This window comes from Podarcis pityusensis, assembly GCF_964106645.2.
Source record: "Podarcis pityusensis genome assembly, chromosome: 3".
Taxonomy (NCBI): domain Eukaryota; kingdom Metazoa; phylum Chordata; class Lepidosauria; order Squamata; family Lacertidae; genus Podarcis; species Podarcis pityusensis.
The window spans coordinates 38510326-38529066 of NC_138026.1; the positions used below are offsets into that span (position 1 = coordinate 38510326).

At 39.8% G+C, this 18741-nt stretch overlaps 2 protein-coding genes across 3 annotated transcripts in view; both read right to left on the bottom strand.

Annotated features, from left to right (window-relative positions):
* Nucleotides 1–508: 508 nt before the first annotated feature.
* The window catches only part of COL12A1 (collagen type XII alpha 1 chain), a 130761-nt gene continuing 112528 nt past the window's right edge, over nucleotides 509–18741 (bottom strand). The window contains exon 66 of the mRNA XM_080997877.1: nucleotides 509–1575. Within this exon, the coding sequence (XP_080854003.1) occupies nucleotides 1394–1575 (182 nt within the window). The 3' untranslated portion in view covers nucleotides 509–1393. The remainder of the gene's footprint in view (nucleotides 1576–18741) is intronic.
* LOC308472819 (collagen alpha-1(XII) chain-like) lies at nucleotides 2378–18317 on the bottom strand. 2 transcript variants are annotated; one of them, XM_080998059.1, is made up of 10 exons: nucleotides 18229–18317; nucleotides 17554–17607; nucleotides 16275–16328; nucleotides 13521–13592; nucleotides 8147–8182; nucleotides 7984–8050; nucleotides 5917–6105; nucleotides 5615–5683; nucleotides 4562–4732; nucleotides 2378–3318 (listed from the first exon to the last, which is right to left on the bottom strand). In XM_080998059.1, exons 1-10 carry the CDS (start codon nucleotides 18268–18270, stop codon nucleotides 3308–3310), a joined length of 765 nt encoding a protein of 254 aa, XP_080854185.1. In that variant the 5' UTR covers nucleotides 18271–18317; the 3' UTR covers nucleotides 2378–3307. The 2 variants fall into 2 exon arrangements, with proteins under 2 accessions (XP_080854185.1, XP_080854186.1); XM_080998060.1 differs by having other exon boundaries at nucleotides 2378–4194.

Sequence of the window (18741 nt, forward strand, 5' to 3'; positions counted from 1 at the left end):
TCAAAGGGGGTAATTTTCAATGGCGATACAATAAAAAAAGGGGGGAAAGTTCAATCATTTACATGCTTGCCAGTTTTGTTTTTCACTTTTCACCTGCATGGGATTCTTTTCTGAAGACTGTCTTGGAAATCCTGGCTGCAGAAGTGGCAATGTGAGAGCTATTATTCTTGTATAGAGGCCATGGGTTCATAGATTATGTGAAAAATGTACATGGCCTGAGTTTGGAACCACTATCTTAATTCTATCATGGTTGGGGCCTCCATAGAGCAGAGAAATGAAGTATTATACCATCAGAGTATGGAAACTACTGCTTGATATATAATGCTGACCTCAGCCTGTAACACAATCTAGTATTCATTGTTCAACATTCTAAACTGCAATGTGCTGCAAGTTTTATATGTGAAAAGGTTATTCTGAAAGTAGTTTAATGTTTCTGTTGATTTATTTCCCATGACAATAAAACCTCTGAAGGTTGGAAGCCTCCCAGCAATAATACTCACAGCCTATATAAATTTTCAGTAGTTTTATTGAAAAATGCCTCTTTTGTTTCAGAAATAAATAATATAAGGCAGTGAAATTCACAATTTGCAGTTAAAATATAAAAGCAGCAATTCTATATCCATAGTCTTGCAAACAATTTCCAACTGCTTTTTTTTTTTGATAACTACGAAACATTATATTCTGGGGGGGAGGGGAATCATACTAAATATACAACACAAACATGCAATTCCATCTCTGCAGGATTGACTGCAATTTGGCATAAATGTTAATGTCTCTAAAAGGAGATTTAAGCCATTATTTCTTTTTTTAAAAAAAACCTGTATCCAGTTGATACAATGATGTCAGCTACATTATTTAAGATTTGTGGTTGTTAAAGAGATGTATAAGAGCAGTATATGCCCTGCAAGATATGAGCAAGGATAGGAGAAACTGAACACATCAAAAGCAGAGTTTGTTTGTTTCACTAGACTGCAGATTTGTCATGTGACTGAACTGTGTGAGTTAAGTAATGGATGAGGTGAAAAAGCATAAAGCAAGCTCCATTGCTGAAGCATCCAGCCTTCAGATCGCTGGCAGCAACTGTGTAGGGTTTTCTTTCTTTTAATTTACTTAAAGATAACGCAGCCCTGTGGTAATTTTAATGCACTTGTTAAAGTTTTATGAAGCTGCTGCAAGCTCAGGTATTTTACAAGCATTGTAAGAGCAAGAATGAAATCTATGGTAACGTTTTATTGCTATTCCCACATAAGCATGATACCCTCAGAAGAAGCAATGGAAATGGTGGTGGAGAAATAGGCACACCCAACCAATTCCCGATGAATCTACATATGTAAGAATAGCAACAACAAAAACCACCAGCCAAAAAGAGGGGAAAGGTAAGGAAGTCAATCATTTATGGTTTTGTTTTTGCTTTTCTTGATAACGATCTTTTCCAGCGCATATGCTCGGGATATCCAGGTGAATGCATATCAGCTCCATAGTCCTCATATTCATCATCTCTTCTTTCTGATTCCACTGGTACTATGTAGGGGTCACTTTCAGGCGGATAAGGTCCACTTTCAGGTGCATATGGCTCTGGTTGAAAATAGTCGTCCGATTGAACATTATAGTTATCAAATGCCTTTGAATCCACAGATTATTTTTTTAAAAAAATAAATATTTTCATTTTAGTGATTCTGGGGTGTAAATCTATAAGTACATTTACTCTAAGTACATTTACTTGCAAACTGAGTTTTCATAAAAAAGCAACTTATTTCCAAGTAAATGATACTAAGCCAGTGATTACTGCAGGAATTCTAATACACATAAAGATTTTCCCTTCAGAAAAAGGGAGCTGTTTGTGCAACTGCTCCTTGCCCTTGAAGTGAATGAGAAGGGCTTCTTGTGCAAGATCACTCTAACTGTACACCAGAGCTCAGATACAGCCTAGCCCAATCGTATTTACTCAAAAGTAAGTCTCCCTGAGTTCAAAGGAACTTCAATCCCAAGCAAGCAAGCACAAGACTGTGTACAATTAATGTTAGAGACTAAGTGGCAGAGTACATACAACCATTATTTTTAGTTTCTTTGGGGGTAAGGAGAAAAAGTATAAAAGAAACTTGGTCTAAAATGTGAGTTTCAAAACTAATAGTGGGTCATATTCAACTAACTTTTGTTCAGATTGCACCCATTACAATTATTTAGTCAATGCCATTAATTTCAGTGGGTCTGCTTTGGATAAAAATTAGTTAATATGATGCCTTGAAATTTGGGGAACTTTCTAAAGAAGCATTTAGGCTTCATTACAGCTCAAGTCTTAACTAAGTTACATTAAATCAATGGGAAAAGTTAATCACAACCAACTTCTTGTTGCAATGAAATCTCAACACTGTTAACATCAGTTGAATCAGACCTTGGTGCACAATTTATTAATCCTTTACATTAGCACTTAACCTGCCAACTTCTTTAATTAGCTTTCAGTTGAGTCAAGAAGGGAAAACTCACATGTATCATTGTTTTTGTTTCTTAAAAATAGTTTTCTACTATGGCAGGCATCTACAAAAAGTATGACTAGTGGTGATCATATTCAGTAAATATTATTTCATGACAGTGTTCCTGTACTCAGTATTGGACTGAGTAATAGCTGTGCTGGAGAAATACCTAACCCTGCAGGAGGACCAGAAGCAAAAGTAATTGTGCTTTTGAGTGCTTTAAAGAAGATTACATATACAAAAAAACCCATGCCCTGAATCAGATAAGAAGATGATGATGAGAATGATGAAGACAAGCACCAGAGAGAGAGAGGTTTCAACAAGTTTCAGAGTGGTTATGGCAGCACACAGTAAAAAGCAGCAGCAGCAGGCTTAAATGCGAAAGCATGATGGTAATGTTAACTAATTTTAGCAGACATGATCCCATACAAATCATTTACAAGCCACAATTAGTTTACTATTTACATTAAGTCATTTCTCTTTCATGAAGTTAAATGTATCATGGTCTTAAATTCACTAGTTAGTAGTTTTATAAGTCTCCAATGCAACTGAGTCTTTTAGGGACTTTTTAGGTATGGGGTTGGAGAGAAAAGGATAGGAAGATGGACTTTCCCCCTCTGGCATTGCCAACATCTTTGTCCTTTATCGTGTTCAAGAAGACTTGTTAGTAAGTGTATAAAAAAAGAATCTCCCCATCTTATGGTGTTCAGTTAGCCATTATCTATGTGAAATATCCATACAGATTCACTTCCTAATAAGCACGTGCGCAAACATCTCAGAAACAGGATTTTCATTGTTTTCAAACTGTAAGCAGCACTGGCGACTTAGAAAATGTGTTAGCCGGAACCTGAAACAGGTCAAAGAGGATGTTAGTTTTCCAAGGTCAAACAGCTGTGCAATATATATATATTCATTCAGCTAAATCCATCTATGGAGGGTTAAATTATATGCATATATCTATATATGTATACAAGGCTTCTCTTGGGAAGGAGAGCACTGCAATATTGTTTCCCATTTATTTTTAATTCATGTAAATTGTTGATCTTGTGCAAGTTCTGCATGATTACTCTATAAAATTTGTTTCATTCATTAGCTCAAAGTCCATGAATTTGTGTGTACATATATATATATATATTTTCATTCATGTATACATGCACATTATGATAGTGGCAAACAACATATCAAGTTTATGAATTATAAGGTGCTACAGTGCACACAACAAACTATTGATACCGTGAGCCTGAACTCCCTTCTTGAGAGATGCCCTAGATTTATATGGCACACACAATTTTGGGACTCATCCCCTTCCCAGTTTACAGTGACTTTGGCTGCAATCCAATACAGTTATCTGGGAGTAAGCACCAATGAGCTCAGTGGGGCTTACTTCAGAGTAGACACGTATAGGATTGCTTCATTGGTGCCCCAGTGGCCACAGCTATCCAGCATTTTTGTTCCTTTGGCAGTTCACTGTCTGAAACTGCTTCTTCTCAGAAGAAATGTGTGCCATTGAGTAATATAATCATAGATGCCATGGAATTTAACCCAACACAAAATTGTGCTATGGTGACTTTTTTCAGTTGTCTGCACTGTACCAAAGAATAGCATTTGTTCTCGGGATATTAGATTTCAGGTACTAATTTTGTATAGATAATCCCAACATTAATCAGAAAGACACAAAATGGCAAACAACTGTGTTCTTTTTACTTTAGATGGAGAGGTCAACCTTGTTCAGAAGAAGTAGTTTGATGGGAGGAGGAGCACAAGGAGAAGAAGAAGAAGAAAATTGTCATTTAAATCCTTAAGCAAAGATAATACTTTTCTAACACTATATTAGAAATGAACTGCTTCTGAAAGGTAATATTTTCCCCTTAACACAAAACACATATCAAACTGGGGTAGTTCAGTAAATACCAAAAAAGTACTTTTAATAGCACCTGAATTATTAGTTCTAGGCTGGCTCAGTTACGAGTACTGAACAGCTGAGCTGGATTCAGTTCATTACACTAGAAGGTCTCCTTCCACAAAGCAATTCAGACGGAACTGACATATCAGTGAGGTACAAAATTAAGTTTAAGTACTCAGTAACCTACCTGGATATCCTTGACCATTGTAAGCAATGCTAGCACACTGGGATGAATCACAGTATCCAGGAGGCCCGGGGGGACCTCTGATACCTGAGTTACCAGGACGGCCAGGTGGCCCAGGTGGTCCCCGTGAGCCTGTAGCACCTGGAGGACCAACTCTGGATTCTCCTTGTGGACCTAATTATAGAAGAAAAAGGAAGATAATATATCTATATAATTCAACATGCAGCAGTCCGATAAAGTGACTGTCAAAACTGAAGTCTAGACTCAGACATATGGTTAAGAAATGTTTCCATTTGGGTTCTACATATGGTGTCAATGAAGCGACCGCAGGGAACCCAAGATGTAACTCATCATTAGTTGGTTCCCTAATTTTAAGGTCTTTATGCACAGAAAACTGCTGTGGCAAGATTTGAGCTTAGTGGTTTATATCCATCCTGTGTACGATACAGGGATCTCATGGGGCACTTCTGTATTAGACAAGCACACTAAATTTCAATTAAAGTGTAGGGCTGCTTCAGTTCTGCTACCCTGCAGCTTTAGAATGGATGAGATCATGGGGTGGTTTTTTTGGAACAAGTTATATTCATGGTTAACAGAAATGTTGAGAGCTTTAACAAAGTGGAGCTAAAATTTGTTGCAAAATTCTTATGGATCTTGTAATGAAGAAAGGTATGTTTCAACTAGTAAATTAAAGACAGAAGCGCCAAGACAGTCTGCCTACTCTTGCCAGGACATCAGTAAATGATCAAAATTGTACTGATAGAAAAAGTAACTGTGAAGGCCCTGCATTCTATCCTAAATTGTAACTATACTATAGAGTAATTTACAACTGAAAGAGAGCACAATAATTGCAACTAAAACCTAATTCTGAGTCAAAAGGCTAAAATAACATTTTGTTTCCCCTGAAATAGGAGGGGGGAAATGTAAAATGTCTGGCTAGATACAAGCTAAAAAGACTTGATGATCATTTTGATCAAATTTTACTTGCGTACATAATAAAGCCTGTCAATATTATCTTTTACGGTTTTTTGCTGCCATGTGATGCAGAAAACTCACCTGGTGACCCAGGCAAACCTCGTGGCCCTTGTGATCCAATCCCTCTTTCACCTTTCTCTCCAGGTAGCCCTAAAGCACACATTGTGAAGCATATAATTAACAGCACATTTTAAAATATTGCTCTTATTCATCCAATGAACCACTTAGCATATGCAGGCCATTTTTATACTAAAACATTCTGTTTGGTTTAAAGGCTGTCCTGTGGATGTTATTAGACTGAAGGATTAGCAAAGGATTGGCAGCAGCTGACCTAGGATGATGAAACACACATACACATTTTATACATATATAGTACAACTCACCTCTTTCTCCAGCTGGCCCTTGCATGCCAGGTGTGCCTGGGAAGCCTGGCCTGCCCCCAGACCCAGGTTCTCCTGGTGGCCCAGCAGGTCCAGGGGGCCCTGGTGGTCCTGATGGTCCTGGCTGGTTACGGTTTGAATAGTAATCATTTGGTATTTGATTCAGCCTCTGGTTAAACTGGGCCATATTGGCTTTGGAGAAATAAAACAGGATAATATAAGAATGCACAATACCATGTTTTTGTGAAAAACAAAACAGAATACTGCTCCCTGGTGCCACAAAGCACCTTCCTGACTACTATTGGTTAATTTGGTACACGACTTTAGGCTAAGATTAACAAATAGTATAAACTCATAAATAAATAAATTCAACTAAATTCCACTCTTAGTAGACTGAAATTAATGAGCCTGAGTAAATCATGCCATTAACCTCAGTGGGTCTACTCTGAGTAGGATTAGCATTTAATACCCATAGGGTTAGATTCATTTGCGGAAGTGAGTCAGAGCCAGTGTAGGCACCTGCTCTGTAAACTGGGTGCTTCCATGGACAGAACATGATTTTCTCCCATACCAACTCTGGCCTGCAGCCTCAACACACTCAGCCCCTCACGCTGTTCTGGAGGATCCCAAAGCTTCCAGAACAGTTTGGGTTTATTTTAGGAGAGACACGGATGGGTGGAGGTGGGGGTGGGGAGGCCCAATCAGCCAAAATCTCTTCCACTCTCTTCTACCCATGGAGGCATAGAGCTTGTGAGGTTCCACTCTATGCAACTGTAGATCCAATAAATACAATGAAAGGAGAAATGTTGGCAGCAAGATGGTATTATAAAAAAGCTGAATCCAGTACAACCTAGCTCCCCAGAAGAACACATATTTTATCACAAGGTCTTGCCTAAGAATGTAAGGCACAGAATGTAAGGCAGAGTTCTGGGTGTCATGTACCTGCCTCCCAGCCCCCATAATGGCCTGATGTACTGAGTGTGCACAACAGAAGGCAAGTTTGTGTTGGTTTCTATTTCCCTCACTGAGCAGCAACTGCAGTCACAAGACATTGTTTTGCATTCCACAGTCAGAGTTACTGTTGGATTCCCACGGGAATGGGAGACTGGATGTGACGTACACTGGTTTCCTGTTTTTCAGTGTTCTCTCGGTTTCTTTGTTCCTGAGAGATAGTTGCTTCTCTGCTCTCACAGAGGCAAGATGCATGTTTGTATTCTCTCAGCATAGAGTGGAAATAAAGTTAAAAATGTGGCACATACTGCTTATCCTTCTGCTGTGTGGACTACTCTGCTTGGGCTCAAGATAAGACGAGCCTGTATCAGCTTCAGATGGGCCGAAGCTGGTCAAAATCTCACAGTTTGAAGACAAGCTCTAATGCCTATAAATGATACCTCTATGTATGGGCAGTATGCCTGTAGTGGACTTGACCATGCCCCTACTTTTAAGCATAACCATTTATTTTCATTTCTGTATGCTCTAGAAGACCATGTATGACAAACACCAGAAGGCGCAGCAAAACATATTCAGTATTTGCCAGCATTTGGAGAATGGGACCTCAGCTTGTCATCACTGCTACTGCCACTGAAGAGCACAAAGTGGCAACAGCATAAGGTGGGATCAGACCTAGCCTTCATTAAGCATTATCAGTACTGCTACAGAAAGGCAGCAGCTGACAGCAAAGCAAGGAATCAAACTCAAACCCATATTTCAATCCAGAATATCAACCACTGACTAATTTTGTGTTGATTTGGTACAATGAAGTTCTTGTTTGCCACATTGAATATGCCAATGGGAAAAGTGGCAAATAAACCTAGGCTTGTTGTGACAGCCATTGGTTTGTACCCACCTGTGGTAACTCAGAGTTGCTTTCAGCTGATCAGACTCTGCTGGATTTGGTGATCGAGCTAGCAAGAGGCCAAACATTTGCAATTTCACCCACCAGCCTAGGCTCTGCCTAATTTGAGAAACACTTAACCCATGTGACTTTAAGCTTTAAGTTCACAACAGAGTCTGACAATATGGTACACGGAAACATGCGTTTTGTTGCACATATTTCAAAGCATTGTTTACCATTCATCATTTGTTCACAGACTTGTCTTGCAACAGCTCGCATCATATTCTGGGAAGCAATGTCTCCCTTAATAAAAGAAACAGAACATGTATTAGACATGATGTGCTCTTTTGTAAGAAGCATTAGAAAATGCAGACAAATTCATTTTAAGGGTGCACTTACTCTGTCACCTTTCTCGCCTTTTATTCCAGCTGGCCCCTGTAATGAATTAAACTCCATCAGAGTGCATCACAGAAAGAGGGAGTATTAACAGGAGTGACTGCAAAAGTGTGTGCCAGGCACTCCAGGGCCTGAACATGGAAGGTCAGCCCATGAAAGTCAAGTGTCTGCCTTATACTGAATCAGACCACTGGTCCATCTAGCTCAGCGTCATCTAAGCAGACTGGCAGTAAATCTACAGGGTTTCAGGCAAGAGTCTTAAGTCTTTCCCAGAAATGCCAGAACCTGGGCACTTCTACATGCACCACATTTTGTGTACCAATAAGCTACAATTGCCTACCTCTAAGTTGCTATGGTGATTATTTTCATTTACTAGAATACATAGCCTTCATTTAACCACCCCACCAACACTTTGGGTGTTTATCTATCCTTTTTAGATAACAGTGCTAAGGAAGGAAACAGGCAGTATTAATGTTTCAGGGAGTATGAACATCAGTCTGCAAAAAAATTGGGACCATCAATAATAGCTTTCCAAGGATATCATAATATAAAACCATGACCAAGAACAACATAACCTATAGATAGGTAGCCGTGTTGGTCTGCCATAGTCAAAATAAAAAAAAAAATCCTTCCAGTAGCACCTTTAAGACCAACTAAGTTAGTTCTTGGTATGAGCTTTTTTTATTTTACTACAAAGGAATTTCAGAAATAGACTGGAAAGAGAAGCTGCTGAATTGCAACTCATTACCAAACTTAAAACCATGGAGAAACCTGGTTTGAACAAAGACATTGGATTCTTATCCCATTATACATGACTAAGCCATTTCTCACCTTCTCACCCCTTGCCTTTTCCTGTAAGACCCATTACAGTCGTTAAGAGTCGTCAGCAGGCTCATCCCAGCTATCTGCCAATCTCCCATTCCCACCACCCTTCTGAGTAATACCCCTCCCCACCTTCTCACTATATAGCAACTTCTGTTTCAGTGTATCTGAAGAAGTGTGCTTGCACACGAAAGGCAACTTCTGTTTCAGTGTATCTGAAGAAGTGTGCTTGCACACGAAAGCTCATACCAAGAACTAACTTAGTTGGTCTTAAAGGTGCTACTGGAAGGATTTTTATTTTATTTTAACATAACCTATATTAATATTTTTATTGTATTCCTTACTGAAACATCTTCCAGCATGGCTTCTTAAGAAAAAAAACATGACTTGATAATAAGTTGCCCTTATAATTATTTTCATTAGAATATATAGCCGTGGGGGGTAGGGGAGAGACAAAAATAATTAAAAATTAAATTATCTCCTGGTTAATTTCAATAAACATAGTCAGTGCATTTAAGCTGTATATTTGCAGATATTCAAAAATGCATGACAATTGTCACACATATCTATTTATTACCTATTTGAAACCAGTTAACGTTGTTTCATCTGTCAACAACATGGACTTCCCTTTTCAAATCATCCAAAAAGGAGACAGTGTTGTCTGAACCCTTGGACTGTTATCAGAAAAATATTAACCCACCCTAGTAAATCTTAGTCATTTGAACAAGTTCTGTAGTCCTTCCAGAGGCACTTAATAAACATCTCAAACCAGAGATGTTTCACCCTATACCTCTAGTGCACCATCCACAGTAATGTCCTCCACTTTTGTTGTACTAAGCTGATTTGATGACGAAGGCGGATTGGCATCAGTAATACCAGAACCTCAACTGCTGAATTTCCTTTAAATTCCCTCCCTTCTCCTTTCTGTGGGGACTCCAATTTTTGAAATAAATGATCAGAAATGTGTGGAAATTCTGGGCATTCAAATGAACAAACAAAAGAGAAATTGCTATTAAACCAAACAGATTTTCACTGGTAAGCTCCCAGAGGTGAATCGTTAGTTATTATTTAATCATGCTTAATATTCTGTTGTCAGCAAAAGTAATCACCAAATCTGGCCACAAGTGGTTTCTTTAAAAAGCTCCTTCAGTGACACACCAATAAATTACTCTGCAGGACTAGAGCATAACTGAATATGGCAACATTTCAACAATCTTGCACTGAGATCATGAACATTTAATTTGTGAAAGTGAGAAGTTTACACCAGGGATGATTTCAGATGTGCAGAATTTAGGGTCATGGTGACCCTGGGTGCTGCTGCCAAACATGCAAAAGTCTGTTTGTTTACATATGGCTCTGATTATTTGTTATCCCCCAGGCTGCTTTCAGTGCAGCAACATAAACCACTCTTCTTGCAAATAAAGGGACCCTTAAACTCTTTACCTGAGTTGTCAAAGCAAGTGTGTGAAAGAAAAGGACTCTTCTAATTCACTAAACATCTCTTTGGGAGAGCAACATTGCTAGCAACTGTACAGAGCTGCCACATGCCCAGATCAGGCAAGTAATTTATGTCTTCTCTCGTCATTTTGACCAGCCTTACACAGAATATGATGTGTCGATTGTCTTAGCCTGAGGCAGCATTTACTTTCCAGAAGTAATGTCAACCACATGTGAGAAATGGATCCAATGGGAGACTCTGGGAAGGCTGTTTAACTAATGTTTGTGTCTATGAAGTATAGTTACATTATTTGTTCTTGTTCATTCTAAATACTTAAGAGGCACCATTGTTTGCTTAGATACTTTCTCCTTATTGAATTAATTAGTCTATTGTGTTATAGCTATCTTTGTCTAAAGAATAGGCTTTTCTTTTTGTACGGTAATTAATTAGCAAATTATCAAGTTTGTCCCCATGGAAAGCAAAAGCTCAAAGCAAGTAGGATATTGCTGCTGCTTCCTGTATGTCTGTCTGTCTTCTAAACACGCATACAAATCATTTTTCTCTTATCACCCACTTAGAACTTTTTCTTCTCACCAACTTAGAATTCTCAAGAGATACTTAAAAATGCACTGATAGGCCAATGAACTCAGAAAAGCTCTCTGTTCACTATGGCCCAGAATTATCTAAACTTTTTTGGTGACATACTCATGTTGAAATGATTTCATAGTACCTGTGACCATGATATTACTCTCCCATGCTTGGCTTAAAAGTGTGTGATTTGGATCTTTGTGTTACCAGTGCTAACAAAGATTCTTAGATGGTTACATTATCACAAGAAATATGTAAAGCTGTGTGAGGAAATGCTGCTTTGGAACACAGCCATGTAGCTACAGGAAAAGTCTGGATGACCTTTAAAACTCTGCAGGCTACATTTGGCCCACCGCTTGCACACATGGGCTTAGGTTGCCACTTTGGCATTTCTTGATAGCATACATATAGGTGCTGAAAGCCCATCTACCACATGAGTCTGACAAAACATCTGCACAGACTGTATGCCAGATTCCTGCTGGGATTTGATCTGAAAAGCTGAGAAACAGTATGCGGGAGAGTGGGACAACCAAAGCAAAACACTGCACTCTGAAAACATTATATTTGGATAAAGGGAAGCATATATATATATATATTAATTAGAAGTTACAGGGAACCAGGCAGAGGGCCTTCTCGGGAGTGGCACCCTCTCTGTGGAATGCCCTCCCATCAGATGTCAAGGAGATAAAGAACTACACAACTTTCAGAAGACACCTGGAGGCAGCCCTGTATCAGGAAGTTTTGAATGTTTGATGTTTTATTATGTTTTCATATTTTGCTGGAAGCCGCCCAGAGTGACTGGGGAAACCTAGCCAGATGGGCAGTGTATAAATATTTTTATTTATTTATTTATTTTCCATTATTATGAAGAAGCCTTGAAGTTATCATTACATACAGAGCTCCTAAGCTGAATGGAGCCAACTTTTTACTGGTCACTGCTCTTCTGCCTCTTAACAGCAGCTTGATGTGCAGCAGTAGCTAGATGCAAACATTTGCATGGCATTCTAAAAAGCGGGGGGGGGGGGGGAGAAAAACCTTGATGTGACTTATCTGGGGCCATATAGAAAATTCCTCTTTCTCCTTTTCAAGACTATTTTATAATTACTATTATTATTTAAAAATTTACCACCCTTTGGCCAAAGATCACAGGGTGGTAGACAATATAAAAACATAAAAATACACAACAAAGTAACAAACATAAATAATACCCCTCCCCCACTTTAAAAGGCCTTAGATTGTGTAATTGGCCAAAGGCTTGGGAGAATAGGACTGTTTTTGCCTGGTGCCTAAAGCTGTGTGGCAAAGGCAGCATGTGAGCCACCCTGGGGAGAGCATTCCACAAATGGGAAGCCACTGCAGAAAAGGTCCGTTCTCATGTTGCCACCCTCTTGACCTCTTGCTCAGGAGGCACACAAAGAAGGGCTTAAGATGATGAACACAGGGTCTGAGTTGGTTCATATGGAGCGAGACAGTCATTGGGGTATGGTGATTCTGAGCTATTTAAGGCTTTATAGGTCAAAACCAGCACTTTGCATTAGGCCCAGAAGCTAACTGGCAGCCACTGCTGTCAGGTTAGGATTGGCATTATATGCTCAAACTGTCTTGCCCTGGAGAGAAACCTAACCACTGGCTGAAGTTCCAAACCATCTTCAGAGGTAGCCCCATGTATGACAGATTGCAGTAATCTAACATAGAAGTTACCAGAGCACAGACAATAGTAGTTAGGCTATCCCTGTCCAGATAGAGGTGCAGTTGGGCCATGTATCTGACGGAAAGCACTCTGCACCACCAAGGCCACTTGAGCCTCAAGCGACAGCAATCGATCCAGAAGTACTTCTAAACTATGTACCCACTCGTTCAGAGGAAGTACAACCCTTCATTGCCTCAAAGGTACTGATACAAGCTAAGATAATGAGAGAGAGCCTTCCCATGCTGACCAGTGTAGTAGATGCAAACGTTGCAACCTTTGGTACCAAATGCATAATTTTCTAATAGCAGCCTTGACAAAATCAGACAGATTGGCTCTGGCAATGCTGCTGGGACAATCTCTTGATCCCTCATCTGGTATAAGATTCTAGACAGAACCCACAACACAACACCGAGGCTCCACTGTAAACATTCAAACTTTTTCAAACCAACAAGCTCCCAGAATGCTACATATAAAAATTTCCACCTTAGGGAAGCACATCATACTTGACTGTGCTTAAAAAAGAATAATTCCAGTAATTCTGCTGATTTTGCTCTGAGATGTTTACATAGTGCAGAAATATAAGCCTTGGCATGTGCAGCTTCTGCTCTCTTTTTAGTGGAAAGCCCTGACCACAATTTCCAGACCTGACTTAAATTGCAAAAAAAGATGTGCTGTAAGGAGTGAAGTTGCTGAAAATTAGACTTAACATCTTAACTTTCAGATATTAGCTAGTTGTGCTGATAGACTTTTCTCAGACTCACATCACACAATGGCTCTCTCAACGTTTGATGGTATCTTTAATAACAGATGCACTAAATGCCAATCATTGGTTATCTTACCGGAGAGCCACGATCTCCTGGTTTTCCTGGTTTTCCAGTTGGGCCAGCAACTCCAGGAACTCCTGGGGCACCCTGCAAAAATGTACATTGAAAAGGTGTACTAAGGAGGACATAATAATAGTCTGTTAAATCCAACAAACATGATACTCACCAAATGCAGGGAATGCATGTGAAAACTTTTCCTACTACTATTTGTTTTCATTTCCTCACAATCTGACACACCTTGTAACATAAATAGTGAGTCTCTGTTTTATTTCTTTAATGCTCTATGAACAAGTTAAGCTTGCATCTGGCAATAAAATTCTATATTTTGGTCATCTCAACCCCCGTCCCACCACCACCACCTGCCCAATCTGTACTGGTGAGGAACTGCTGAACTGGCTCTAGGTCCCAACAGATGTGGAAAGGTGAGACCGGGCTTCCTCAACCTCAGCCCTCCAGATGTTTTTTGGCCTTCAACTCCCATGATCCCTAGCTAGCAGGACCAGTGGTCAGGGATGATGGGAACTGTAGTCTCAAAACATCTGGAGGGCTGAGGTTGGTGAAGCTTGGGTGAGACACTCAGTTGCTATAAAAAAGGAAGGAAATATCCAGGTTAATTGAAAAAGGTTTAAAAAAAGGTTTAAAAAAAAAGTTAATTAAGCCCAGTGTGTTTTGAACTAAGTTCAAAACCAATTTCAGTCTTGCTCTCTGAAATGTTTTGCAACAGTGTGAATTGGTTAATCCAAGGTTCATCTGAGGAGTCTTAAATGCTTTGAGCTCAATATATGATGTATATGTATATGTATGTTTTTTTTCCAGGCAGAACTCACTGGAACTCAGTTTCAGCACCTCTCTGGTAGACACCATTGCTATTATAAGAGAACAAGGGAGGCATTCCTTGTGAGTTCCAGCACCTCTTTTTCTAGAAAAATAGCACTGGATATGTCCTATGTCTATATTTTGCACCTGGAAGTTGGCATCCTTGGCCATCTCTCTCTGCCCACTACCATCTTCTCTGTCAGTGCAGAGGGAGTCTCATGAGTTACCTTCCTAGGGAGCAAAGGATTGGTCTTTCACTTACTTGTTTAACAATTAGTATGGAAGTAATTAAATAGCATCTTAAAAGAAAATAATTTTTAATGCTTAGCCTATTGATTTTTCATGAAAAAGCATTGTCCTAGCAACTAGCAGGCTTTCTTTTAACAGATTTTCCAAGCAGCAGCAAAACACTCACATCTTTCTAATCACATCAAAGGAACAAATTCCATAAGAGAAATTTTCAAGCCCCATAAAACATTATGAAGCTTCTAGTATTCCCAAAGCTTAACTGTACTCGAAATGATTTCCTTTTGACTATTTTCCAGCATAATGAACATGTGCAGACCACATTAGACACAGCCAGATCTTTTTCTTAATAAAACCTCCTGCATAACTATCTGTAGTCATCAAATCTTCTAACTGGATAACAAACAATACAGGATTGATAGGAATAGGACTTAGAATGCAAGAGGGGAGTCCAAAGGGTGCACATTTTGCCAGAGTGATATTACAGCAAAATTTGGCACTGAATAATATGCATAATTATATCAAACAAATTAGGCCTGCAACAAAATGAAGTGTGCCAGCCAGCCAGCCATGACCTTTTCCAGGATACTCCTTTATATTACCCCTCCCCTGGTTTTTTCTGTCCTCCCTCCCCTTCAAGAATCAGTCGGCATTCCATAGCCACTGAGCATGCTTGGTCATCATTGGGCTAGGGGGCAGAGTTTCCCCTAACTAAGTTTTGTTTCCTGAAGTTTTTTGTATATGTATGAGCCCTACAGTTCATCCAAGCCTGTTGATACCACCCACACCCACACACACCCACACACCCCTTGTGTGTATGTATGTATGTGCATACACATAAGAGTCTACATTTAGATGATGCCTATATAATAGTATGTTGTGAATGCTGTGAGCAGTGATTCCTCTGTTGCTCCATCTGCTTGATGATCTGCCCAGAAGGGTAAGGCAGGCAGAGTGGAAGGGTTGGGTCAAGGCAATGTCATGGGAAAAACAGAAATGCCCAACCAGCTGCATGATAAAAGTTGTGGCGGGGGGGGGGGGGAGGAGGAGATGGTGTCAGAGGAGTATAATTGGAGCAGACCAGGGTGAAAAGGAGATGGGGGTCAAGACAAGGACATGAGGGATATTGGATATAGAGACAAGGAAGGGGAAAAGTAAAGGTAGCAGGGAAACAGAGAAACAACAAGGAAGGAAAAGGCAGCACAGAAGTAAGTAGCTGAGAAGCATTGCCTCAAATGAGCATCACCCAACAGGGAAAAAAGACATGGTGGAGAGTTCTGGGCAAGCTAAAAAGTGGTGTGTGTGTGTGTGTGTGCGTGCGTGTGTGTGCGTGTGTGTGCGTGTGTGTGCGTGTGTGTGCGTGCGTGTGTGTGTGTGTGTAAGGGTCCTTATATTACAGATCCATAAGCATTACTGTCCAGGTAAACTACTGTACCAAACCCACAGAGAGGCATGTTGACGAGAGCCCTGAACTTAGAATGAGTACCAGGCTCACCAAATGGTCTGAAGATCCTTGGAACCTTTAGGGTTTGGGGCAAAAGAGGTTACATAGTTGTATGATTTAACCTGCTCAGGTAGTTACTTGCTAACACAAACAATGAGGAGGTAGAGGGAGAACCATAACAGCAAACTGACTTTTACAAAGCTAATCCCTCCCCAATGTCAAAGCCCCCCAGTTAGTCCACAAACAGTCAAGCTAACACTTACTAATGGTCCAGGGGGTCCTCTTGGTCCAGTTGGGCCATCTTTTCCAGTGAAACCCTAGTTGAAAAGTGAAAGTTTATGTATTATTGTTTTGTTTCTTTAAAAAGATAAGCTAATTCCATGATGACTTGTTTAGGCTAATGTCCATTAACTATTAATATATATGTTTAAAAGATATTGCCAGCCTAGGTGTGATTTAGTTCTGTGCTTCAGTTACGCTAACATCAACTAGTTATTACATGAATATATCAAGGCTTTTCTCTGATTAAGAATTCATGCTGAATGCTAAAGCTCAATTACTTGTGAGGAAGTTCCAACATCATCATCTTCTCATGTGTTACACCTAAGACTCTGTTGTCCCTCTTTCTCCTGTTGTTTGCTTTCTCACATCCAGCCTTTTTTGTTAGTTGGCAGGATTCACCTAACCAGCCTTTTCAACGGAAGCTTTCTGCAAGGACGTCTGCTTGCACAATGGAGCTTCCCCCACTCTTCACATCACGCGCCCCTTCACCCCCCCCAAAAATGGCTGAGAATAATGAGCACTCATCCAAAAAGTCACACAAGAAAGAGAAATATTAACTAATCAAGAGTAGTTGTCATAGCTGTCATATTAATTTCAAAGAGAAAGCACTATGCGATTTAGATAACCAGACAATATCAGGAGAGTAGTTTATTTCTAATACTAAAACTTTACTGTTCCTCTCTCAATCTAAACTTAGCCACAGTCTTTACTCTGATGGTCTGCACAGTTTAACTTTTCACATACAACCAAACCAACCTTAAGCATTTGAGTGATGGTGATTGCCATTTTTTAACTGCACCCATCCATTAGGGATTATTTTTGTAGGTTTGGCAGGCTCTCTTCATTCATTCACCCTGACCCTGTGAAGTCCTGCTGAGGAAGTTCTACCCTGTGCTATTCCTAAAGTCAAGCCAGGTGGCTTCTCCTTACACAATGTTCTATGATGAAAATAATTATCAAGTAGGAAAAATATGTGTCTATTGCTTATACAGTCAAAGGGAGCAGTGTCATCCATATATTTATTTTGCCATGAGTACATAAAGAAGAAACACAATGTAAGTTAAAACACAGTTCATGTACAAGCATTGAAATGGAGCCCCTCACCAGCTCACCTACTTTTGGTACTCAAAAAGGATGTCCTACTCAAAACTAGTAGACTTCCATGTAGGAAAGTGTTGTGTAACTAGGAATCTTTGTCCACCAATGGCACAGCCCTAGACCTACTGTGATCATCAACAAATATAAAACAAAAATGCTTACCCTATCACCTGGAGGTCCCATTGGGCCAGGGGGGCCAGGTAAGCCTGGAGATCCCTACAGAAGAAGAAAAGTATTAATCAGAGAGAATTATTGAGTTATGCAATACAAGACACACATTTGAGAGTACCAACAAGCATAGAGACAGAGGTGATCTGGTTGACACAGTTGACTTGGACTTTCAAAAATCTTTTGACAAGGTACATCACCAAAGACTCCTGAGTAAGCCTAGCAGCGACAGAGTAAAATGAGAGGTCCTATTCTGGAGCAGGAATAGGTTAAGTAGAAAGAAGCAGAGAGTAGGAATTAAGGAACAGTTCTCCAAATGAAGGGATGTAAAAATGGATAGTGAGGCCTCTGAGCTTGAGAGTCTTTTTTCTTGTGTTGTTGCCCAGTTTTTCCTGGAACTTTGATGCCTTCTTTGTTTCCTTAAAACCTAGTCCCATTTCTCAGTACCAATTCACAGCTGATACATGATGTGGTTTTGTACCTGTGTGGTCTTGTTTTATTATTTTGAACTTCAATAGCATTTTGTCTCATCTGTTGAAGAGCAAGTGAAACTAAACAGAAACTTATGCATACCAGGCTACAAGTGAAAACTTAATATATGTTAGCACTTATGGGACGTGTGCAGCATAAGTAGCATGACCATATTATTTTTTAAAAAAGCAAACTTACTGAGCGACCAGGTAGTCCTGGCTCTCCAGCATCACCTTTCATCCCTTGACGACCCTAGGAGGAGGAAATATTGCAAGTTTTAGAAGGTGCCATTCATCATGCACGTTGGGCTGGGAAGACTTGGAGTGATTCCCTCTTGAATCCCAGCCCCACAGTGTACAACCCATCCCATTCACCAGACTGGGGGGCTCCTGGGGAAGGCTGGACTGTTTCTTCCAGCCCCTTTGTCATTCTTTCCTCTGATTTACCTACACAGCCTGCAACACATGATTTAGTTTCTCAGAATAGTGACATGGTTAACTATCAGAAAATAGTTCAGAGAATGCCAGATAATTGCCTAACCTTTTGAAAGCTTAAGAATTTATCTGGAAATGCAGATAAATCACCACAACAATAGTATGGCTATTATTTTTTTGTGTAATCTGCCAGTATTGCAATGCTTGTAAATATGATGTCGTGTGTTAAAGCACTTATTCCCAGTATTTTCTACTATGTGACGAACAATGTCAAAGC

What these genes read in the sequence shown, in the direction of transcription:
- LOC308472819 (XM_080998059.1), bottom strand. Translation starts at nt 18,270, where the DNA reads ATGAAAGGTGATGCTGGAGAGCCAGGACTACCTGGTCGCTCA. An exon ending in TGGGACCTCCAGGTGATAGG is followed by an intron (nt 16,329 to 17,553) that starts GTAAGCATTTTT and finishes CTTTTCAACTAG; the next exon opens with GGTTTCACTGGAAAAGATGG. An exon ending in AAGGCGAGAAAGGTGACAGA is followed by an intron (nt 8,051 to 8,146) that starts GTAAGTGCACCC and finishes TCTTTTATTAAG; the next exon opens with GGAGACATTGCTTCCCAGAA.